Below are 24,928 nucleotides of genomic sequence, written 5' to 3' on the forward strand. Positions count from 1 at the left end.
ATGCACAGTGTCATGCACTGAACGCAGTGATGATTATGTCAAACCTGACATGAGACAAGCAAGCGGTGTGAACCTCACCACCAAAAAACATATTCAATTATCTTTCTACACAATATTGCCTACGGATGAACACTTCTGAGGACGTGGATGAGGCTGGATTCAGATTCCCTTCGTGTGTGATTGGATTTCAATGTCACCTACTTGATAACTCTGATCGTTTATAGCGAATGTTACTGTATTTGTTATATGTCTGGGTTTATAACCCAGTTTCATAACGAGACTCTTGGTCAGAACTGAGTCGAGAGCCAATATAAGTTTGGCTCAAAATCTGCTCTCAAGTTATCTTCCATTGATTTTGCCAATAGATGATCGAGACAACGGCAACGCATCCCAGGAAACTCATTCTTAATGGCCACCGCCAAGCCATTTCACGGAGCACGGTAAATTCCCAGGGGTAAATTCCCGTTCTTCATCGGCATTCATTTGGCTCCTTCTAATCCTACCGCCATTTTCCCCCACGTGATTACTGTTGACGTTCTCTTATTTGGCAAGATGATATCACGTTGTCATCTTCTTCCAATGACTGGCCGGACATTATCCTGGGACATTTCAGACACCGATAGCTCCAGTTCTCGGCTTGATATGGGAGAAGGGTAGAATGGGTCGCCGCAAAAGCAGTTCAGGGCAGTTCATCAGGCGACAAAATGAACTTTGATCTACAATCAACAATTTGGCATCCAGTTAAATTGTTTGACGATTCAGCTGACATCTCAGCGTCAATTCGATCGATTTCTACTCATCCCCTGGTCGATGATTAGTTGAGAAGTTTGATTTGTCAATCAGTTGAAACTCTACAGCCAATAATCGTCAGATCAATAGCCGAGTATCATCAGCAATGGAGAACGGGGTGGGAATGAACAGCGCTACCTGCCCCTGGACAGTGGAACTAAAGATGCTGACTGTTTCAGGATAGCACTGAGCTGTCCTCCACAGCCACATTGTCGTCGCCGCCGCCACCAAGTCCTCTGGATATAACGTTTTGAAGATGGCCTGTGATTATCCAGGAAAATTGCCTTTCTAAGCTTTCCAACAAGCGACACTCTAGTTGATATGTAAAAAGAACAGCAGTCCTAATTATTTCCTATCATATCCAACCTATACGTTTCTTTTCACCAAATGGGTTTTTGGTTTCACCCACAGCGAGACCACGACACGTCCGCGAAGGCTTAATTTAATTAAGAGGACAGTGTGGTCACTATATATGAGATGTTTAATTAGAGTCGAACAATGTGACAGCCATATAAATAGACCATCTAATTAGGTGCCGTGGAGGCTGGATGGGATACTTATTTACTCATTTGTTCATCAGGGTCACATTTTGCAACTATACAGCGCCTTTAGAAACCGAAAAGAGTTCTTTGAAGAAAAGAGAAGTACTTATGATTACCCATAGTCCAGGACTGGTCAGTTTGGGTATTAAGTACGAACTGCATTGCTTGGACCAAGTGACGAGAAGGATTGAAATATCTGCCGGTATCAGAACCTCTCCCACGTTCTCTTATCAAAGCTAACGTAATTATTGTTTTCAGCGTTCGTCGCATGGCTTCACCGCGTATCATTTTTTATATCATGAAGGCGCATTCATGACAACTAATAAGTCTTCCCTATCAATTAGATGGAGTTAAAGCATGATTATTGCATATTGTTTTCTAATAGCTTGGGGCTAACATGTAGACGAAGACGATGAACACGCGCGGACTTAATCGCTGATGATGTGCGGACAGATGAATTGAGTCTAATGAAAAGCTTGTATGGCTTGATCAGTGACGTGCGCCTATTGAAAATCTCTTGTTCTCTTTCTCAATCACCATAATATATTATCTTTTCAATTAGTATTTCACCAGCTTCTTCCCCGCAAAAAAACCACGGGTTTTCTCAACCTTACTTCACAAATTTCTTCTGGATTTCTGAAAACCCATCCTTGGTCCTCTTCTTTCATATAATGGCATTTGTTGTCTTTTCAATCACATCATAATTACTCGAGACATCCTTTGCAGAAAAACCTCTTGGTGAGCAACACTTCACTCACCTTGACGCACCAAGTCTTTGCCAATACAAGACTGCGCCTCACTCGGCAAATCCTTGGGCCGCCAAGACCCCAACACCTGTTATCTACAAGACACGCACTTCTGCGCGGGAACATGATCAGCTTGTGACACCATCTAATGAGTAATTCTTACTCCACGCCATCTTCCAGTCCACGTCCCGCGTAAAAAGTATCAGTCGAGGTTCCCTCTCTAATGAACCACCCCGTAATCGAACACCTAATTAGAGACAACACTGCATATTAATTGATCGTCGAAGACATTTGATCTGGCGATTGAGCTATTGTACGCGGGTTTCGATGCGCGACTAATCGGGAAAATTGATGCGCAATACTACAGAAAGGATTTGATTAAACGATGTTAACGATAGAGGAGCCAGAGAGTACGTCATTAGATTTCTTTAAGAACTTTTCCCAACGTTTGTTGAAGACTTCTTAGGTGCTAATGAGAGGAGGTGTAACTAAGTGTTGCTATTAAACCGCCATGGCTCTGACGAATGCCTCGGTGTGTTTGTTCCTGTGAACGATGTCCCATCGTCCTAGCCAAGGCCCAGTCACAGTCGTGTCAAACTCATCAGCTGTCTCGTCGGTCTGAAAATAGGTAGTAATTATTAGAACTCGGAGTGACTCTCAGTCATCATGCCTATAGGAGGGCCAACACGCCGCACTGCCGTGGGCCCTCGGACACCATCCTGCCCACAAAGCTCTTGACTCCGTCTGAGGCGGAATTCTCCAGGACGACAGCCGACTTCGTTAAGATAAAGCGGACTGACTATCTTGCGTATAAAAACATTCGAGCGCAGAAAAAAAAGAAGAAGACCGGGCTTTTACCTTTTTGCAATACTTGTCCTGCCAGACCTTCTTTCTGTTGACAGCAATGAACTTGTCCCAGTCGACTTTCAGGTCTGGCTTGTCTGGGTGTCTCATGAGGGCGCCCTCTTGGATGTCATAAAAACCCCATTTCTCATGCGGTGACTGCCAGCGCAGGTCTATACTCCAGCGGACATCGTTAGAGCTGTTTGGTAGACTGAAATGAATCGCAATATATTATGTTTTATTGTGCCGAAGACACGCCTTTCATTTCTTAAGATGTCGTAGGAGCCTCATGTATATGTCACAGCCAGAGATGCTGTCGAGGGACAATTATCACAACCAGCTAGGAAGCATGTATCCGTTCCTGTTGTAGGAAAGTTATGTCACAACCAGATAGATATTGTCAAAACTAGTCACATCCAGGAAGACTACAGTGATATCATCTGCAGAAGAGCGCCGATGGTCTTCAATAGTTACTCGAATGGCCCAGAGACAGCGCCCCCGGGACCGAAGGACATTTCCGTGACAGGGCGGAATCGCTGCGGGCGAATCGTCAAAACTTATCATCACAATACTGTTCTAGTTCCCCCCAAGAGATTCTCAAAGACTCCCCAACTCTACCTTCTGTGAGGTGTAATGTTCTGGAACAACAGAAACCCCCCATACGGCACCTCCACCGTCTCCACATCTCTCTCGATGTCCACCCCAAGGGACTTCACCATCTCCTCTTCAGCTAAGTCAATATACCAGGTGTTTTCCCAACAGCAGGTGTGACGGACCACGCGACCGTGTCTGTGGGCGCGTTTCACCATCTGAATGAAAAGTAAATTCAATGAGAAGATACGATGTCGTATTGAGAGGGACGAAGTGACGGCATGATGTGATCCAAGGTATGTGTACCGTCCCACAGTTTCGGACTTGGTTGCTAGGTTGCTCGTGGTTTACTGCGAGACTGGCTGTCACTGTTTAGAGACTATATAAACATCCCAAACCAATTTGTTTCAGCACAGTCTGACTCTGCATGGTTTCAGGCACTTCAATAGTTACGACGTGTGCTTCTTTTCGCGTTCTGTCTCCGGATGTGCTCTATACATTGAACACCACCAGGACGAATCACGCACCTGCATTCCGCCGTTATTTGCATTCGTATCAAGGAATGGTATCCACGTCGTCGGAATGATGTGATCATACGACTCCTGGTCGAAGTAGCCACTGTCCTGGTGCCACGGCACCGCTGTGGCGTCGTTCTTCGGCACCTTGGGCCGGAGGTTCCACACCGGGTGACAAGACACTTCGGGGCCGACGAGCTGCTCCATGATGTTCAGTAGTCTTTCGTTTGACCACAGATCGCGGAAGGCCTAAAGAAACAGAAACATCTCAAAGGCTACAATTGCAGAATTCTGATCTGTTCATCAGAACAATATGTGCCAGGTTCAACTAACCCCCCCCCCCCCCCGCCCCGCCCCGCCCAAGTGAGCCATATTTACTGGCCTTTTGACAAACATTGTCGACCACATGTTACTACTCAAAACAGTCGTGTTGCAGATAGACTGGTCTGTTGACAATCGCTAATTTCAAACAGTCCCCACGTGGTGGCTTTGAAAACCAAAGCACCTGAAGATGCCTGCAGCCGGTCACAATCGGTCCTCAAGGAACGCGGGAGACCTCTATCAGGTTGTGCTAGAACTAACCGTCGTCACTCAATGGCTACGCCGCTTTGATCGTATCGCGCTCAGTCACAGATTGCGGTCCGGTGTAGCAGTTTTGAATGCCCCCCCCCCCCCCCCGAGAAAGAAGATAGTGTCAATAACTATCATTCGCCATTGCATGGTTAAGGTATTGTTCTATAGATACAACCTCAGAGATCAAAAGCGCATAACAGCGTTGTCCAGGACACATTCTATCTGAGGACAGGTTTTCCTATCACGCTCGGGCTCGCTATACTCGCCCACGAAAAAGTCCCTTCTCTTTCTCACCTTGTGTAGCTTTCCTTGCTTGAACATGAGAACAAACGCCCCGGGAAATTCCTTGTCTAGTAATGTCAGCCTCTGGAAAATCCCAGCATCTTTGTAACGGTCTGAAATCAAACCAATTAGTTCATCGGTATTTGGAGACAAACGAGTTCGTCCCAATGATGGTGAACTATCTTGTATCGTTGCAGGGGGTGATGCTAACCTGTTGACTGATAGAAAGATGTGTACGTAATCACAACGACCACTGCCTGGTCACACTGTGAGATCACCCCTGAGCACAGCCATATTGTCCTTGAGCGAGGTAGGCCTACTCAGTGCTTGTCGCTACTCTCCAAGGACTGAACTTCGGATTGTCATTACGAGGACATCCATGCACAATCATCCGTCTCAACGATTTACCTGGCGACACTGCGAGACCGCCCATGGTGTACAGGTACTGCCCTTCAGCAAGGTACACGTTGGCCAAGGGGAAGATTGGGACATTTCATCAGCTTCGGCATTCCTACGAGTGCATGGGCTCAGGGCATGATACTAACCTTATTAAACGGAGACAAACGGAGATATGATTGATAGTGGGAATGCTTCTCATTTTACCTTTAATCTTTCCCGCTTTATGCAACATCTCCGCCAGTTCGTCCACCATTTCACTAATCGCCTCCTTGCACGGCTCCAGCTCCTCGGGCCTGAAGAAATCCGTCACCACCAGGAAGCCGTTTTCGTAGTATTGGTCCAGCTGTTGGTCCGTGAGCTGTCCTGGCTTCTTGTCCGGGGACTGGGGAAGTTTGGTCGTAACGGGACCAGGGCAGTCGACTGTACTTGCCATTGTTGGACCGAGGGTGAATGGAGGCTGAAATGTGTGTGCATATTACACGCACCGAATCTGGGAAAAAATGAGAGTCCTGGGGACTAATGTCCCAGCCGACTCGCAGCGTTCTGGTTGTGCCTTTGTCCTCAACGATAGTTTGAGATGAATGGAAGTTATGATCAAATACCACGGAATCTCGCTAATAATGTCGTTATTTTAAGATGATCAGTTTAGGCTTCCGTCATAGCATGATATTAAATGTTGGACTCAGCAAGGCCTATCATGAAGGGACAGGACGTAGGATGTAAGCTTGACTACATGCTACATGTATTTCAATTGCGGATTTGATGAATTCTCAGGTAAACATGAAATGACTTACCCCCGATTACACCTCAATTACCAATAGCCGTCAACACTCAAATGTCAATGTTGGCCTTATCTAGTAAAGGTCGTCGTAAACCATATTGAAATTACTATTTCGGGGATCACTAACCTTGAACATTATCCGAGGTCACCCAGTAAAGACAATGATTGTCATAGTTTAGAAAGATTATCATCACGAGACAATGGGCGTTTTGAAATATAGACAAAATATATACACTAAGACGCCTGTGATTAGGAAAGTACATGGACTTTATTCAATGTGTCTTGAGATGTGATCGCTGGTGATGTGATCCCAGAAAAGGAGTCTCACAAGGCAGCCTCTAACGAAATCTGGTGGGGGAAGTTGAGACACAGCCAGCATTATTGGGTGATGAGGCCAGTCAAAGGTCACAACCACCATTATTGGGCGGGAAAAAGTAATGTCAATGGCACAACTATGATGTGGAGGAGGCCATGCCCAAGAGTCACAACCAACAAAATCTGAAGAGAAGTCATTTCCAAGAGTGAGTCACAATGGGTGATATGAATAAAGACTAGCAAATTCTTTTACTCCGGTTTTGTACAGGAAGGCCTAGTGTAAAAGTACATGGAGATTTAGATAAAAGCATTTGCTAGTCTTTATTCATATCACCCATTGAGTATAAGCTGGTGGATTTTGCCATGAAGAAGAGCATCTGGTAGGGAAGCCTTGTGAAGCAGTACAACCAGCACAACCGATGAGGAGACAAGTTGGAAGAAGCACATCAAGTGCAATGGATCGGGAAGCGCTCTTGAAGAGGGGCAGCCAGGGTGATAGTGTACATGCCAAGGAGTCACAACCATCATTATCAGGTGGGGATGCCTTGTCACAGAGTCACAACCAGTCTAATCACGTCTAGAAGCCTTGTCTCAGGGTCACAACCGTGTAAGTCGATGTTTTAAGACATTTGTTTGCGGCAGGTCCAATCTCTTTAGATATATGCCTTACAAGCATTGCGTCTTGAAATAAGATAGGCCCCAAGTTCCCCAAGAACTATATGAACAATACTGGTTTTGAAGTACACTGGCTATCAGTTATTATTATACTCAAAATAAAAGGACAAGTTTTACATCACTGCACAAACAAGTTGGAACATGCAACTTCAGCAAAAGACTAACGGAACTTGGAAGATTTTCATATATTCGTTTCAAACTTTGATACCAATGAGTCGAGCCAGATCTGCTTGGCGTCACTCCGGAAACTCGAAATCATTTCCACAGCTGTTGCTGAAGCGCATGTCGACAAAGGTAGGGCCCAAAGTCAACTCTAACATGTCTAACAAGCCTTGCTTTGAAAGAGAATCCTACCAACTCAAGTTCAGTTTCTTGTGTTGGTCAAGTGATTTAGTTAAAAACTCGGGTGCATTTATAAAATTTGTAACAAAATTCATTGGAGATCACACACCAGACATGAGTCAACTTTGAGCCCTGAAGAATTGGAGATATACACATTCTGTACACATTTTAGCACAATGAACTGGGTTATGATATCAAGTTTGCCTCGATAATTCCAAACTTCTACAATGTCTAGAAGGATTAACTACAAGTAGTATGTGTTACTTCCATTAGTTCGGCTCAGATTGCAAGGTGAAACAGGACACTCGGGATTCTAGTCAAGATCTGCTGTTTCATAGTTCACAGTACGATGAAACGACTTAATATGCTATGGTAATTTTCTGCAAATGAGGTGTTTCAGAATTCCAAATTCTTGCATTCTGAGCAAAGACAACAACGGAACTCCCTAAAAAAAAGTACAACAAACCCGAAGAAGGCGAGTCAACATAAAGTAAAAATGATAGCACACTACATTGATATCAAGTGCATCTCAGATCAAGTTGGATCAACTGGTCCATATATCCATGAACAATGAACCATGGTACATTATCTACCAACTTGAGGTGAAATTAGGATTACCGTGAATAAAATATACAACATATTGTACAAGCTTTTTCTCCAATCACATTCCTTCAATCAAATCTTTGACAGCCTTCGTTCTGTCGAAGTACCACATCAAAGAGATGCAATTTATTCAGCATGCGCCAATAGTGATCGGAGCCGGGATACTCATCCGCTCCATCTTTTTCATCATCATATGACAACCATCGACAGCCTTCTTATCGCCGAGTTTCTCATACGTTTGGGCTGCTTCGGTCAAGATGGCAGTGCGCTGGCCAGGGCTGGCCAGGAGCTGGGCAGGGAGGTGCTTGTAGGCGAGCAAAAGAGCTGAGGCCCGGTCTCGCTGTTGTAGGGCATTCTCAATGGGCTCACTGCCTTCTGAAAGGAAGAGACAAAGACATCTTAGTAAGCAGACAATCTCAAGAATCTGGAGACATTCTCTTTCCTCTAACTCAGTAAATTTTTCAGAAAAATCGACATGTATTCAAGTTTTTGAACAGAGTACTGTTTGTTCCGTAACTTTTGTTCCGTAACTCTTGCCAACCACCAACTGCACTAAAATGCATCTTCCAAGACAAAGTTGCTACATACCTCTCTCAACGGTCGCTGTACAGCTTCCAGGTCGTCTTCGTATCGTCCGATTGAGGAGTTGCTGTGTTCTTGCTGGACTTGCACCTGCCATAAGACGGGCCGTCGCTTCGTGGAGGAAAACCTGGATCAAAGAGGAAATGGTACCAACATTTGATCAACAACAGCTTTCGGCTTTACATGGACAAGTTCGAGGCAAAAAGATGGACGGACACATGAACACGATCAACAACTATTTGAGATACTCCAACACCAATGCCAACTCAGCCAACTCAGCCAACAGCTTCACACAATAATACTCACCCTACGAAGTGCAGCTCTCAACTTATGCGAAAGTTTCCTCAAACTGTTGAGGTCCTGTTGGAATGCAAGTAGCTCAGACTGTGAACAAGTGCTGGGGGTGACCGCATCCTCGACCTGCTCATCCTGCCAAACAGCCGTTCTCGTTGACAGGAGCCAATCACTCATGATGAACTGCACTGCCTGGAAGAAAATGACAGAGATTTTAAACAAGCTTGGATACTTAACATGAAACGATCGCCTCAATTGTCTTGAGGAGGTCCTCAGCAACCAGCTCGTTTTTACGGATATCAACTAAAACTAAAAGTAACCTGTAACCGCACTAGTCTTCCAGCCTACACACGACTACACTACATTACCATAGAAAGTGACATAGGAGCCACAAATATACTATTACAGATCTATGCTAAAACTATCACAAAACGATACGAGTCAAGCAAATGCATAGTAAAGAATCTCTACTTTCTCTCTATCTATCTGAGCTGCAGCTTGATCTGATAAGTTGTGACCTCTTGTTGTTTTAGTGTTCATTGGATACCTCTTTCTGTGTTTACAGTGTCATTCCTCTCTCGACCCACTCCGGCAAAAGTGTCTTGTCTACTTGAAAACGAGATCCTAGTTTGCCTCATCAAGATATTTGGATTCTTCTTCATTACTTCTGCAGCGCTGTGCATTGGAAGCAAGGCCTCATGCTGTGTTTGCACTGCAGATACATCGCATTCTCCATTACCAGATGCAATGCAACTACAATGCACCACAGCACCGAGGTACCACTCGGGATGTTCTTCACATGGTGCAGCTTTTCATCTTCATCTTCAAAACTGGCAGGTACAACACTGCAACTTGGAAGTGCCACTGTTGAGAAATTCTTCACGTGCTGCAGTTTCTTCATCTTCAAAACAGGCTGGTCAATCACTGCAACTTGGAAGTGCCACTGTTGAGAAATTCTTCACATGCTGCAGTTCCTTCATCTTCAAAACAAGCTTGTCCATCACTGCAACTTGGAAGTGCCACTGTTGAGATATTCTTCACATGCTGCAGTTCCTTCATCTTTAAAACAGGCTTGTCCATCACTGCAACTTGGAAGTGCCACTGTTGAGATATTCTTCACATGCTGCAGTTCCTTCATCTTTAAAACAGGCTTGTCCATCACTGCAACTTGGAACTGCCATTGTTGAGAGTAGCTCCTTCTGTTTCTTTCGTACTACAGTCTTCATGTACTAAGGGTGGGCCTAAAAGACTATAGGACACACTCATCTAGACACCAAGCATAGAATTCACCCAACTCGCCTAACTTCTAGAATTCTAAAAGCTATCCAAGAGCAGAACTGCATTTTAACTGTGCTAAGTCTAACTTCAACCTTGCAAAGACGAATGCTACCCTTGTTTTCCTCAAAAGATCTATAATCCACACACCCAAATAACTTACCGTAGCAGATATTTGGCAGCTATCACCATGCGCCGTCACACGCAGACTTTCTCTCAGGAGAACGCTGGCTTTGTCGCACTGCTTCAAGCAATTGTAATTGCAGATCTCCTTGGTGGAGCTGTTCATGTTTCGGCGAGCTCGGAAGGCCAGCCAGGCGGAGATGGCCAATGGATCCCTAGAAAGGAAAGGAATGTTCTATTCTGTTTAGCAAGTGCCAGGGCCTATTTCCTCAGGAGAACACGCTGCCTAGTCAATCCATTAGACTGTGTATAGAGTAATCCAGACTTGCTTCAACATAAGCAAGTATCATGTTGTACTTCCAGTCGCAACCCAGCTCCCTCTGGTTCAAATTTAGGACAAAATTAGTCACCAGGCGGGTATCACCAAGCAATGTTTAAACATGGTGTCATAATAGTACTTCAATAATACCGCCTACTTACTCTGCCTCCTCCAGTTTCTTCGGGAAAGATTCTGCCGTGCTGTAGAACCTCTCTGCAGCAGCCTCGTCGCCCGTCGTCCAGTGAACAGAAATACTAGCTATGGCAGCCCACCATCTCGCAACCTCATCCACGCAGTCGTCTTGAACCAGGGAGACGCCAGCCTCTGACTTCGGAGCCACAGCACTAGCGCAATCTGTCAACAGTTGGAGGTACTCAAGGACGTCTGCCGGCTGGATGTTTTCTTCTGTGACGTCTGGTGCAATCAGCGTGGTCAGGGCTTTCTCCAAGAGGTATTCTCTGAAGGCGCGGGTGATGTGCGATATTGGACTTGCTGCAATGAAAAGAGCCAATATTGAACTTTCAAGGACAGAACTACAAATATCAAGTGTGGTGAGGGGATTGCTTAAAAGATTATGACATCACAGAAGTATTTTCTCAGATTCTAAATGGTATAACTTCCTCAATAACTTCCGCACTTTCCCTGACTCCAAGACACAAATGCTGGTTCCCCAGGGATTGACACCAAGCCCATCTGCTTGGCTGAGCAGCAGTTTAACCAATAAGGCTACGACGCTTTACTTTGAGTCCCTTACTTTCATCTCCAATTGATGTGAAAACCGTATCCTTGCTCTTGAGATCCCAGTTCATGTCGACGAAGAACCTGTGTCCCTCTGGGTGATACAACCACTTCATGCTTGGGGGGACGGTCTCTCCAGTGATGGTGCAGGCATTGCGGGCACGACTCAGGAACAGACGCTAGAATGAAGAGAAACATCTCAAGAAAACTTGACTTTCGCAACAATGGTTGTGCGGGAGTAACTGGTTTGGCATGCCCTTAGATGTTTCTCTTCACTTATTTTCAAGAAACATCCTTCGTTCTCCCAAGGTTTTTTCTTCTTTTCATGCGGTAGAACGGCCATGGCACTACCATAGTGAGGACTCTGGTTACTGGTCAAGGGTACAACCAAAGAACTGCTTTTCCTCTTCTGATGAAGTCAAGTCCTGCACATCTAGTTCATTCTGGAGCAAACCAACCCATCATACTTCCCAACCAAACTTCTCATGAATATAGTTTTTGAGCATTGAGATTGGTCCCACGCTAACTTACCGACAAGAACTGCATGTTGCTCGTGAAGCTGGTCTTCACGCGAATAGCAGCGGTGAAGTAGATCTCTGCCAGGGTTTCACGCGGCATCACCTCCTCTGCTGTCTCGGCAAGATTAACCGCACTCAAGGCCAAACTGTGCCCAAGGATCTGTCCATCCTGAATGTGGCCTAAAAAGATACAATATTGACACGAGTCAGCTTCAAACTATCATTTTTTCCCGTCGACGTTTTCACAGCGGTTTCGTGGTCCCCGATACCATTCTTTCAGAGCCCAGGGGAACCCCTGATTTTGTGTCAATTCAAGATGGTCGCCAACATACAAAATGGTATTTGTCAACAGACCAAAACGATTTTTTAATGAGCTGGCCCAAGCTTGTTCTAAAACTTATATATCTTGAATATTTTTTGTTACAAGCGAAATGGAAATCCTGTTTTTGCTCACAAAAGCCGATTAGCTTTACCTACATATGGGCTACTTTGACCAATGAAACTGCTTCATACGATTTTTGAAAAACCACAGGTGAAATATTATATGAAGGATAGGGGAAACATTTGTGGGTCACTTGGCGGTGTTGGAACCTGCATCATGAATATTATGTCCATAACAGAGAGATAAATTTCACATGATTACCATAATGATCAACAAGAGACATGCCAGCCTCATCAAACAACGCATGACCCAGCATAATCGATCGCCATTAGGGCTCATTAAGCAAATACTAATTATCATTAAGTCATTAATCACTGTCGACATTAAAGGGAGTGCAGCACCAAATATTGCTGGCCATCACAAGGGTGGATTGCTGATGCACGAGCCCACATTGAGATGCTCATTTTGTACTTTGAAATAGTGTTTTCCCAGTGACGAAAATACACTGCCCCTTTGAAAACTGGAAGCAACTAGCCAGTGTCCAATTTCCTGCAGGCGTTCACTCACCGGTCAACTGGAGCTGATGAAGCTTGTGGTAAACCATAGCAGCATCTTTAGCAGACGTCTTGACATCGGTCAACTTGGCACTCGACTGGAAGGTCAGTTTCTTACTCGCCATCCACCTGCCGACGTAGAGGCGGTGAAGAAGTTGACGTAACGTCTGCCAGAAGAGGCAGGCGACCAGGTCAAAGTTTGACGTTGGCATCGGGCGGCCGAGGGCGGTCAGGCAGTTCTTCAGGTGGCTGGCTGCGGATTGGTAATCACCCTAGGGATTCAAGAGAGTCTGTCTGTTATTTCCAATGACGTCAGGGCAAGTAGTGTAAAAACAAGTCTATCAAAACACCATTTCATTTGAGCTGTAGCTGTTCTAGAAATTTTCATCAGTTCGGAATACAAAAGAAAAGGACTATCTTTTGAGAAGCTGACTTCTGATGCATTATTAGTCTTAACATTATGCCTTCTCAATCAGGTAAACATTTCAACTTGAAAGTAATAGTGTGACTGCAGAGCAGGAATTAGCTAATCAATTCAGGTGGCAGCACTGAGCCATGCTGCTCTTTCTTACCTTCTTCAAATCAGCATCAGCCTGGGTCCGATGGCGCCAGTAGAGAACAGACGACTGCGACTTGGGTGCCGTGACGGGCTCGCCAAATATCATGATCCTGGCCAGAATGCAGGCCACGACCAGTCCATTTATGAACCAGAGCATCAGCTTGGGGACCATCCAGTCATACCACGACAACACTGAAGGCAGAAAGCAAAACATGCATCATTCGGCTTGAAATATTTTGGGGGGGTTGAAGTGCTCATTTCAACTGTCCAGTTTAGGCACACAGCCCATGATGGCCTGTGGAAGAATAGCTTATAGCAAACTGCGTATAGTTTCTCTAGGTAGCCTATCTTAGATCTATTGCAAGATACATCCCCAGTGCATTCAGCTATAGCCTGACATGCTTGCTGAATAATGTAGATCAGGTGTAATACTAATACATCACAGAGGAAGGTCGTAAATAACGAGTTGTAAATAACAACTGGAGCACCCGAGCCCCATTATACCTGTATTGTTATTATTTAGTAGCCAGAGAAATGAACAGAGCGATGTACCGTTAACACTGCTGCTGATGGTTGGACGAGTTAGGCAGTATCAGATAGGCTGTTTAGATAGTTTCAGAGAAGCAACGCAAAAAACTTTATTTTCCTAAAGATACTGTGGACACAGCATTCCTGTATTCATTGAAGAGATAACTAGCAAATTGACCTTGCCGAATCAGGCTCGAATCGTTGACTGTGTCACCTACCCATTCCATCGTCTTCAAGTGCATTCAGCATCCTCCCGCCACTATGTGCCTGGCCGTAGTCAGCGCTCGAGCCTAGATTCATCCGTGACCCAAAGATGGCGCTGAACGGATTGAAGGCAAGGATGGCAAACATGAACATGCAGAGCACCATGCGTGAGCGATCAGGCATCACGGTCATGAAGCTCGACCTGGTCTCACCAGTCAGCATGTCTGAAAAACATCAATGTGCTCAAGTCAAATGCCATGCCGATCAAAATGTATATAGAACTCTTCATAAGAATAACTCTTCTCAGAGAATGCTGACATATCTAGAACTTTTCTTAGAGAATGCTGACATATCTAGAACTTTTCTTAGAGCATGCTGACATATCTAGAACTTTTCTTAGAGAATGCTGACATATCTAGAACTTTTCTTAGAGAATGCTGACATATCTATAGGACTTCTTCTTAGAGAATGCTGACATATCTAGAACTTTTCTTAGAGAATGTTGACATATCTAGAACTTTTCTTAGAGAATGCTGCCATATCTAGAACTTTTCTTAGAGAATGCTGACATATCTTTAAGACGTCTTCTTAGAGAATGCTTCTCTCCTTACCTTCATCACTGCTCGGTGGGCTTGGCGGCAGTGACCCACTTTCAGAGGGACAGTACAGTGGCGAGCTGCTGCCATCCGAGGGAGGTGGCGTCGTGTCGGCGAGGACCGAGATGTCCATCTTGTTATCATTTGTCAGGAGGTCCTCAATGCACGTGTCTGGAAAAATTCAAAATTTCAATATATTTTCAAGGGTCAATTTTTTGAACTAAAATGGTTATCCACAGTCAGAAAGTAACAGAGTAACACGCCCTCCTCAAATTTTTTGCAAGCGTCAGTGTTATAGTTTCATGATTTGTTGCGAATGCATGGTCGATCGCACTTGGTTTTTTGGGGGCAAATCTTTTGGCATTTTCAAGTATCAGAAGAACATATTACACCAAAAGATCACCGACAGACATGCAGGGGTCAAGAGGTAAGAATAACGACCTGCCTATCTCTTCAATGATGAAGCGCCCCAGTCTAATAAACCGTTTGACAAATATTTACAGCAGATAAACTTGTGTTATTAACCTGATAATAAACCGCCAAAACCAGTACTGATAATATAGCGCAATTTGTGAGGTTTTTCTGTACAATGCTCAAGGCATACACACAGATAAGAGACTGGCAAGAATGACCGAAACCAACCAACTTTAATTTAAGCTTTGCAGCATAATTCTTATGTTCAAAACTAGTCAATGATTCCCTTCTATCATGCGATCACTCAAACTAAAGCACCCTTGATTGACTGTCCAAAGGATTTAATGGGATGTCACAAAATCTCATAAAGACAGTAACGCTGGCCAGTGAGGGATTTAATAATAGACGTCATCATGTATCAAAATTACTGTCTTTTATTGACATTTCCACATGGGACTTTTCAAGTCGATTACAAAATTTGATGATCAAATCTGTTCTCACTTGGCCTCCAACACCACTGTCTGACTCCCCAAGACGGAGGACTGCTCAACATGATAAAACCAAGTCGTTCTTATGAGCTTACTCTGTTGTTTAGCCATAGCCAACTTGAGCTGCATGTTCTCCTGTTTGAGGCGTTGGTTCTGGGCCTGCATGGCCCGGATGTAATCAAGGGCCTTACGGAGGATCGCAGACTTGTTCAACTGAAATGATACAAATTGTGGACACAGGTTAGCATAGTTTGTAAGGAAAATGGCAGCAAAATCTGAAAAGATTTCCGTAGGGGGTTCATAGTACAGTAGAACCTCTCTATTAAGGACACCCTCGGGACTGACAAGTGCTGTCCTTAATAGAGGGGTGTCCTGATTAGAGAGGTCAAATTGAATGGAAACAACCAACTTGGGACCAAAACTAGTGTCCTTAATAGAGAGGTTGTCCTTAAAAGAGAGATGTCCGCTAACAGAGGTTCCACTGTAGTTAAAATATTGGTCAAGGGTTTAGAGGTCAAAATATTACTGGAGCACCATTTGAAGTTTTACACGTTCCTTCACTCAGAACAATGACCTTCCTTTTGAGAACAGAATTCAGTTCGAAACTCATAAATCCTGCCGAACCACAATGCATTCCTAATTCTATTTCAACGAAGAGAGAAAACCAACAGATATTTTACATGATTTCTACATTAAAGGTCGCCTGAATGAAAGTCAAGGTCCATTTTCAAACCATCTGTAATAAATTACTTCTCTCATTATGCTCATCATAATGACCACACATAAATCATTAACCACAAATGGCCCCTCTCATTCATCCCGCTGACATATATCACCACACTACAAAGGCACCGCCTGGACTGCCAACCTCTGGGGGCACATATTCCTCACTGAATGGGATCTCTCAATCATTTCTGCACCACAAGTCCAAGCATGGAAACCATCTCTTTTTTTTCATCTCAAGACCAGGTCAACTGATTTTCCTGAAAGCTGTTCAACTTTCTGTTTCTACAACTGTGTCAGTTCAAAAGATGATTTACAGGTCAGCTTTAAATTACAATGGCACCTCCATTTTTTTCAGTTGAGTTGGGCAACTTCACCTGAACCTGTTCTTTACTATGTTGACCAACAATAGCCCAGACCAGTTGACTGCCCTTCATTCAAACAATCAACCCTTATTATTCCTACCCGTATGGTGAACATCAGGGGGGTCTAACTCCGTCTTTCTCCCCATCTATTTGCTGATAAATAAATGTTGACAGTCGAAATCATGCCAAAGAATAACCTTGTTGACATCAAAGGGGTCCAATTTAGAAGGGTCCCATTATGTGACACAGATTGCCATGCATGGCCTCACCTCGCTTCTGAGCACAATGGGTGGACTGGATGGTGAAGTCCATGACACAGGCAGAGAACCACAGTTTGAGGGTTCCAGACTGAGCTATTTTTTCATGGTGTCTCATAAAACTGGCAAAGAACCACTTCAAAATTCAGCTTATCGGCCACGGCTTGCTTATTACGCTGTCTGTAATAATATTTATGAGGTCATCTGCTAGATACACATGGGACAATTCGGATGATATGACAATCCACCTAATCGAGAGAATAATTGTCAAAAACTACCCTGGATATGTGCAAACAAATGGTGCAATCTTTTTTATCAGATACTTTATAGAGATCTTCCCGGTGTCAGATGACAGTTAGAATGATTGCAGTGGTGGGCAGAGCATGCACTGGACATCTCATCCAGGACTGGGTGACCTGTTTTTAAAAACGACAGTGACTGGTCAATGCAACATCCAAAACTATCAGATTAAAATGGCGGTGGTGGTGAGGCGGCAGTCCTCCTCCTTCTGCAGGTTTGGCCACAGTGCGGCTGCTCCTGCTACTCATCCCTGCAGATTTTACCAGGGAAAATTCAGCACCGTTTGTAGACCAATCGTCTACGAACTCCTTTGATGTGATGATATTTGATGGGTTCCTCAACCACAGCCCAAGGCTGATGATGAACAGAACCGTCTTCAGCAAGGTTTTGATCTTATCTTCACCTCATGGCATGCATCAGAGATCTGAAGAAAGGAAGGCTGCAGTGGTGCCTCCAAAGTCCAATCATTACTGGTGCAGCTGATTCAAGTCTCCATCACCCAAGGGTTACACCCAGCCAGGCAATGAGCAATATGACCACACTGCAGGCTCAGTTCCTATGCCAATGAATAAGACAACAAAATTATCACCCAATCACCACTGCACCACAATTCACAGAGGGTTAACTTCTCAGGTAGCAACAACTGGCTGATCATAAAGAATGAGATCGGGATTTTAAATAATCTAAAGGCCAAGGCTCCCGAAGACTTGAGATCAGCTAAACTAAATTCTGAATTCGAGGCTCTGTTCAGAATTTTAGAATATTCTGCAATTGTCAATGTTCCATTCAATTACACTGTAGCTCCCAATCTAGTCGTGAATTTAAATACTTTTAATTACTCAATTACTTTCACATTAGAGAAAACTTCTTTTAATTCAATCATCAATCCAGCATAAAAATTTCCAACTGCTGCTAAAAATCCCTCATGACCTTTTTTGTAATACATCACTGGCCAGCCTGGCAGTTCTTTGATCCCTTGTATAACTACCAAGGTTACACAGCCTGTTTGTAACAAATTATGAGCAAATATTTCATAACTCGATGTAATCTGGCGCCAACTGTATTCCCATAATACACGTGGAGATAAAATCTGTCTGTCCCTGCAGAGAATGGGGCCAACAAATAGGTCGGAAAGTAAGATTTGAAGGCACCAGGAAATAATTCCCTTCAAAGTTTGCAGGCCTAGAATTAAGTCCCAGAAAGATTTGAGAGATTGTCCTAATCTGTGAAATATCTGAAACCCTTTGAAATCTCCTTTCACATTTTCCTATGTTGAAACATCAAAACATTCTTTCCATGCAATTGCAAGTGGCAGTCATTTATCCCATCACAGAACATTCATATGATCTTGAACCACCTGCACAAAAGCAACTAAAATAATTTGTATAATGCACAAGATAAGTACCTCGATACTTAATCATTTATGTGAACACTTTCGCAAAAGTCAAGTGGAATATCCAGATGAATCAGTCAGATGGGGACAAAAGTTCAAAACAATACTTTTTACAGAATTTGCTTTAAAAATACCTTATAACGATGATTAGGTATAGAGAATATCAGAACAACCAAAAAAGAGCTTTTGGAAAATTAGCACCAGCATGCAATGGCCAACACCACACATGCTATTGCAAGGTTATAATTTGAAATCAGTTTCTAAACTCCTTTACTTCAGGATTTGGACAATCATTTAAAGCATTTTCAACAAAATTACATTTAAAATTTTTTTATAATTATATCATGCTACGATTCACACTGCCTGAATGAATGCACCTGCAATTCAAATTTATTGATGGCATTTTTAAAATATTTCGAATCAAGATTGGAAATAAAAAGTTCACATACCTTTGCTTCAGTTCCAACAACCAAGTTCTTCAATTCAATAATCTTATCATTGATGCTCAACCGGTATCTCTTCTCAATGGCATTATGGGCCGTTCGTTTTTCCCCGCGTGGAGGAAATTGCGGCGAACAGGGCTTGCTGATCCGGGAGATTTGGATCTTTTCAGACACCGACGCCGTCGTTGTGGTGGCCTTGCCAAGTCCACGATTGCTGTCCACAACTTGGACTGGTATGTTTGAGATGATAGCCTGGCCATTGCTGAGGCCCCCTGCAACTAGGGTTTGCACTGGAGCTGTAGTCGTAGTCACAGGGGTCGGAGGTGCAGAGCTCGTAACGGTCACAATGCTCACTTTGGGCTCGGTCTTCACGATCTGGGACTGAAGTAGGAGCTGCAATGCAGAGAGCGAGCCTTTAAATTAGCACCACTCATGGGTTAAGCATCAGCCAATCAGAGTGCAGCCGGTATGGCCTGACTTACAGTAGTGCAGTCATTGGCAAATGGGGATAATGCTTTTCATATTGGATTGAACCACAACAACTAAAATTCCGTACAGCAAATACATAAACATTATCGTCCAAGTTGAGGTGAAAAGCTTAAACTGATGTTTTTCACACAGAAAAGACAGATATAGCTGTAGATTGTGTACAGTTAAACTACACAGCTCTTTCATTCTACCTAACTGAAACACTCAGAGCAAATAGTAAATTCTCCGTTCCATAATACCAGGATATTAATCGATGGCCTTATCTACAGTAAAAATTCAATGCTTGCTGTCCAAGTTGGATTGACTCATCAAAAAGATTGACAAAATATTTGACAAAATATTTTGACAATTATTTTTTAAGCCTTGGAATATTATTTTAACCCACCTAGCTGTCACAAACAATTTTGGAAAAATCATAGTTTGAGTCTTAGGGGTTGTGTTAAGGACCAGAGATGTAAACAGGAACATTTTTCAGAATGGGTTAGACCATGCAGCCATCCTTCATGGGCCTAAACTTTAGCGAAAAATGTCCTTTTTCAGATTTCACTACAATTCAAATCCCGCGAGGATGGGTTTTCAAATGATAATATCATCGACATCAGATCAGTAATTTTCACACCATTTAAAAGATGTTTTGACCCTCTTGCGAAACTTGCAAAAACGAAAAAATAAATTGGGAATACGGTTTACTTTCTTTTTTAGCCGAGAATGTGGCCTACATTGTACCCGTTGCCAGTAAATTTTTGCCATGATTTATTGCCTAACTGTGGGTTTCCAGTTTGAGTAAATTTTACAATAAATTGGCACATGATAGGACAGTTTAGATGTCAGGAAGCTGAGTAAGGCATAATTTACAGCAAACAAATTATGAACCAATGTGACCTAAAATCTGACCTAGCCAGTTTCATTTTGCTTTTCAACTTGTCCAAGAAAAAAGATGTGGAATCCACACAAGAATGGAACCCCGAGCAATATTTGGGAGAATAACTTCATGAGCTAGTCCTGGCCCACAGCCTCGTGCAAGACACTTGGCACCTGCTATTCATAAAGCATCCCCTTTACAAAGAGCCAGGCATGCAGTTTCCAGGTTACCTGACCACAAGCATATCACATCACAGCCCAACAGCCATATCTGTCAAGTGATCAATCACCCTGACCTGTAAAACCAGATGGGTAAACCATTCACACCAGTCAGGTTCAAGGTTAGGGCTCCATCTAGGCCAGCTTGATAACCATAAAATACCAAATTAACTCTCTATTTTTCTGCAGAAAGAAAGAGTGGAGGTCGCCTACATCTTTCTGGGCATTTGATTCAAATGTCTACCCTATCAGACATTGCCAAAAGCATGACAACACTAGGCGAAGTTAAAATCACATTGCGCACATGCATCAAAATAAGACCAATTTTTTTCGTCTTCATCCCTTTGCAATTCATCTGCACTTGCTGATTTTTTGCAACCTTTATTCCAGTTTCTATGTTAATTCTTGTGCAGGGCGGCACTTTTTATTGATAACACGACTCCATCTTCAAATATTGGGTTGACTCTTGGACCCCGTGTTGTGAATACATCCTGTATACATAGTTCGACCCATTCCAAAAATGTCTCGACAAATTATATAACATTGTGGTTTTACAAACATAAAATCCAGAGCTATTTATTTGACTGTGTGCTCAGCCAAGGGTTTTAACCATTGGGACTAACTGAATGGCATATTGGACTTGAGGATCTAGATTTTATCAGCGACACACAGACCATTGGGTATAATATGGACTACACAGACGTAATATGTCACAGGTTTTAGATTTTATCAAATTTTGATTTGAATGGTTGTCAAGGGCAGACAAAGGACTTGCCATTCAAGGAAATGTTCAAGGGCAGTTTGCACAGGTGGAGTGTTTTAACACTTTCTGACTCCTAACCAATCTCTGAGTGCATTATCAAGCTGCATGAGGGTGAACTGGTTGTACTAAAGCATTCTATATTGTTTGGAATTCTCCGCACTAAATTTCTTTGACTGGGTGCTGTCTAAATACCTGATCACAAATGAAATCACTCAGAATACTACAGAACTACATTTGAAAAGAAATGGTATTTTGGAGCATGTATGTTCCTTACTCCAAGAAGTCAATTCCATCAAGTTCTCAATTCATTCAATCTGACCACCATCCCCTCCCCCTGGGCCTGATCTCCAGGCAATGCAGGATGTAGTAATTCATGCACCAGCTTTCAACAACATGGCACGTTCGCCAGAATATAAGTGATATTCAATCAATCAGTTTCTATTGTCATGACAGTTTCAATAGAACCGAGTGAAAACAGAGAAAATATTTTTAAGCTTGATCTTTGTGCGACCATTACGTATTTCTTCACTTGCTTTTAAGTGCAGCACAAACTGACTAGTCAACACCTGCTACTGAACATGATGTTGCCTCAAATGATATTTTAAATGTCAATCAAATAAAAGAAGATTCTGTATACCGGTACTGTTCAACTGAAATGCTGACTATATAAAAACCTATGTCCACTGTCTCCCTCTTGTGAGTAGAGGAGGAACTGAGTAGGTGAGGTAGGTGATCACTAAATCCTAAAGGCGAGAGGGAGGTAATTATAATATGATCTCCACTGCCGGACCCGATGACGTCATTACCGGAATTCCGGGTGGCAACTTCTAGCTCATCGATTACTTCCAGGGCTCTCTTGCCTGACTTCACAATGCCGAAATTGCTTGTTATGAAATGGTCAAACAGAACTGAAGTTGCCGCCATTGTGATGTAAATACTTGGGGTATTTCCCACCTGGAATTCCGGTAATAACGTCATCGGGGTCGGGCAGTGGAGATCACATTATAATTACCTCCCTCTACTAGCCTTTAGGATTTAGTGATCACCGAGGAACTGACTATGCTCAACTGCCTTGGCACAAAGCAGTTTGTGCTATGGGTTGATTCATTATGTCACCAGGCTGATTTGATTTAAGCATTCTTGAAAACCAAACAGTCACCAAAGGCACGACACCAGCTTTTTTCAAGACAATTCAGCAAGGATTGCCCTTCAGTATAGAACAGATGCAATGTAAGTAAGACAAGCAAAAGAGGACACTGTTCCAATGACCTTGCTTCATGACATTGACAGTGACAACTACATGAACTGTCTTTTTGTAAGCATGCATTGTTTGTCAAGAAAAGAATCGGAGTGAATCCAGAAGTTTAAGAAGGACAGAGAGATACCATCCACCACACTATTACCAGGGGTTACTAAAAACATCAATATAACTGAGTGTTACCTGTTGCAACTGCTGTACTTGCTGTAGGTTCAACGACTGGATATTTTGCGGAGCTGGTGAGGTTGTATTCGTGATCACTTGGGTTGCAGCTTGCTTCTGCGAGAGAATTGTTGGGCTTGCAACACTAGTGGTCTGTGCCTTGACAGTTATCGGTGCCACATTTGAAGTAGGTTGCACCGCCGATGATGACTGTATAAGCTGCTGTAGCAGGGACTGCTGGGTGAATGTCTGGATGGTCGGCTGAGGGGCTGGAGTCTGGGCCTGCAGCAGCAGCTGCTGCAGGAGCAGTTTCTGCTGCAGCTCCTTCTGCTGTTGTTCCCTTTGTTTTTGCTGTTGAAGCTGCAATGAAGAAGAGTATTCTTTTATTCTTAGCCAATCGTCCCAATCGTAGCAGGACATGTACAGCTCATACACCAAACAATACATTACAAGGGCAATTCATGCCCAAATTGGAAGCATTTCTCAAGTCAATTTCAATGATTCTTTCCCTGTGCCTATGCCATATCAAGCAGATATACAATTTCCTAGCCTCACGCATAAAAGTGGATTAGACATTCTTTGGTGGTATTGCTGAGTTCATCACGAGGACTTCAAATTGATACCCCTAACACTACAGCTTATAACCCAGTCTGCCGACGTTGATTCCCAATTCTTCCAGAATGACACAATTGTCATCAAAATTACCTGTAATCTTGCCTGCTGCTGAGCTTGTTGCTGTTGTTGGAGCTGAGCGAGCTGCTGAAGCTGAGCCTGAGAGATTTGGACAGTCTGCAGCGTCACATTTGGAGAGGCATTCTGCACCTGTGGTAATGAGTAACAAATGTGAGACAATATACATTTGGCGTCGAGTACATTGTTTAGAAACCTTATTTTTGTTGATTTTAATGACAAATGGTGTTTTCGGACATTTAGTGTGTCATTTACCTCGAAATGTTCTTCAAGGGATTCAACCCTTCGTCAGTTTGACTCAGGAGCAAAGCATTATGGCGTCAAACGCTGTGAACTTTACATAATTGGAAGGCATGGAAGATACAGAGCAATCAGTTAGGACCTACCTGTAACTGTGGCTCTACCTTCAGTGGCTGCTGCTGCTGTGGCTGGTGTGTCTGACTCTGAGTAGATTGCAAATCGGAGAAATTCAATAAGTTGTCAAAGTTGAACTCATTGTCAACAGGGAAGTTTGGCAATTCTGGAACCTCCTGTTTCACAACTGGCATAACAGGGGTTTGGGGTACTGGTTCCTCATGTTTCACAGAATGTGAGTCATCGAGCAGCTCTAAACTTGTGTCTGTTAGATCGTTGCAACTGTTGATGTAATTTAAAATGCTGAATTCTGTAAAGAGAAAGAATAGAGGGTCACGACTCTGAACAAAACGAAAGAAATGAGTTTCTTGGTACACATTAATTCCCCAACTAAAAAAAATTGAGAAAGCTTCCTGCAAGTGCAAGTCAAGGAGCGCATAGGTATCCATTAGAGTGGCACTGGGTGGGCTTCGAACCACGGCCTTTCCGATTAAATTTTGACGGATAGTCCTAGCAATACTAGGCCTGTTAGGCCTACTAATAGATACGATTATGCATTATCGTGTTTTGTGTTAATAGTCTTAGATTAGATTCCAGATTTGTGAATGTCAGATTCCTGACCTAACCAAACGATTCATGATTGTGATTAAAAGTATGTTAACGGCATCTAAACACCACCTTCTACCGACTATCACTATGCAGTTTACTGTGCAGTGTTTAGTATAGGTGGGGAGAAACAAGGACGTCAAAGTACAGCATGTATGATGTAGGATGTACAGGGGCCCTGTGTACATTTCTGACTAACAAAACCCGCAGTCAACGCGAATTTTTGGAAGAGGGGGCCTTTTCTCAAAAGTTGACGAAGGTAGCTACATGAAATTTTTAAGGATCATAGCTCACCATCTAAATCTTCAATTGACGGGCTAGTTAAATCACTTGAGGCTGAAAAAGTGCCCGATAAATCAGGTAAAGGTTCGTTGGTGAACGGCCAACCAAGTTGGTCCGCCATGTTGATTATTGCAGATGATAACACGATCATCAATTGGCCAATCACAATCGAGAATGGATCGCATGATTCTAC

The 24,928-nt window shown here is 43.3% G+C and overlaps 2 protein-coding genes across 2 annotated transcripts; both read right to left on the reverse strand.

Moving 5' to 3' along the window:
- Positions 1-2,347: 2,347 nt before the first annotated feature.
- LOC135493597 (uncharacterized) lies at positions 2,348-6,129 on the reverse strand. The gene is made up of 7 exons (XM_064781056.1): positions 6,075-6,129; positions 5,485-5,737; positions 4,894-4,994; positions 4,039-4,275; positions 3,539-3,729; positions 2,936-3,131; positions 2,348-2,695 (listed from the first exon to the last, which is right to left on the reverse strand). Exons 2-7 carry the CDS (start codon positions 5,711-5,713, stop codon positions 2,579-2,581), a joined length of 1,071 nt encoding a protein of 356 aa, XP_064637126.1. The 5' UTR covers positions 5,714-5,737; positions 6,075-6,129; the 3' UTR covers positions 2,348-2,578.
- A 986-nt stretch (positions 6,130-7,115) lies between these two features.
- Positions 7,116-24,857, reverse strand: LOC135493262 (sterol regulatory element-binding protein 1-like). The gene is made up of 17 exons (XM_064780403.1): positions 24,748-24,857; positions 23,880-24,157; positions 23,509-23,625; positions 22,825-23,163; positions 19,058-19,444; positions 15,666-15,783; positions 14,684-14,839; positions 14,087-14,296; positions 13,354-13,532; positions 12,795-13,053; positions 11,859-12,025; positions 11,344-11,506; positions 10,751-11,081; positions 10,311-10,485; positions 8,885-9,064; positions 8,585-8,705; positions 7,116-8,371 (listed from the first exon to the last, which is right to left on the reverse strand). The coding sequence occupies exons 1-17, from the start codon at positions 24,854-24,856 to the stop codon at positions 8,127-8,129; spliced, it is 3,534 nt and encodes a 1,177-aa protein (XP_064636473.1). The 5' UTR covers position 24,857; the 3' UTR covers positions 7,116-8,126.
- Between the last annotated feature and the right edge of the window lie 71 nt (positions 24,858-24,928).

Source organism: Lineus longissimus, chromosome 9 (genome assembly GCF_910592395.1).
Source record: "Lineus longissimus chromosome 9, tnLinLong1.2, whole genome shotgun sequence".
Classification (NCBI taxonomy): Eukaryota; Metazoa; Nemertea; class Pilidiophora; order Heteronemertea; family Lineidae; genus Lineus; species Lineus longissimus.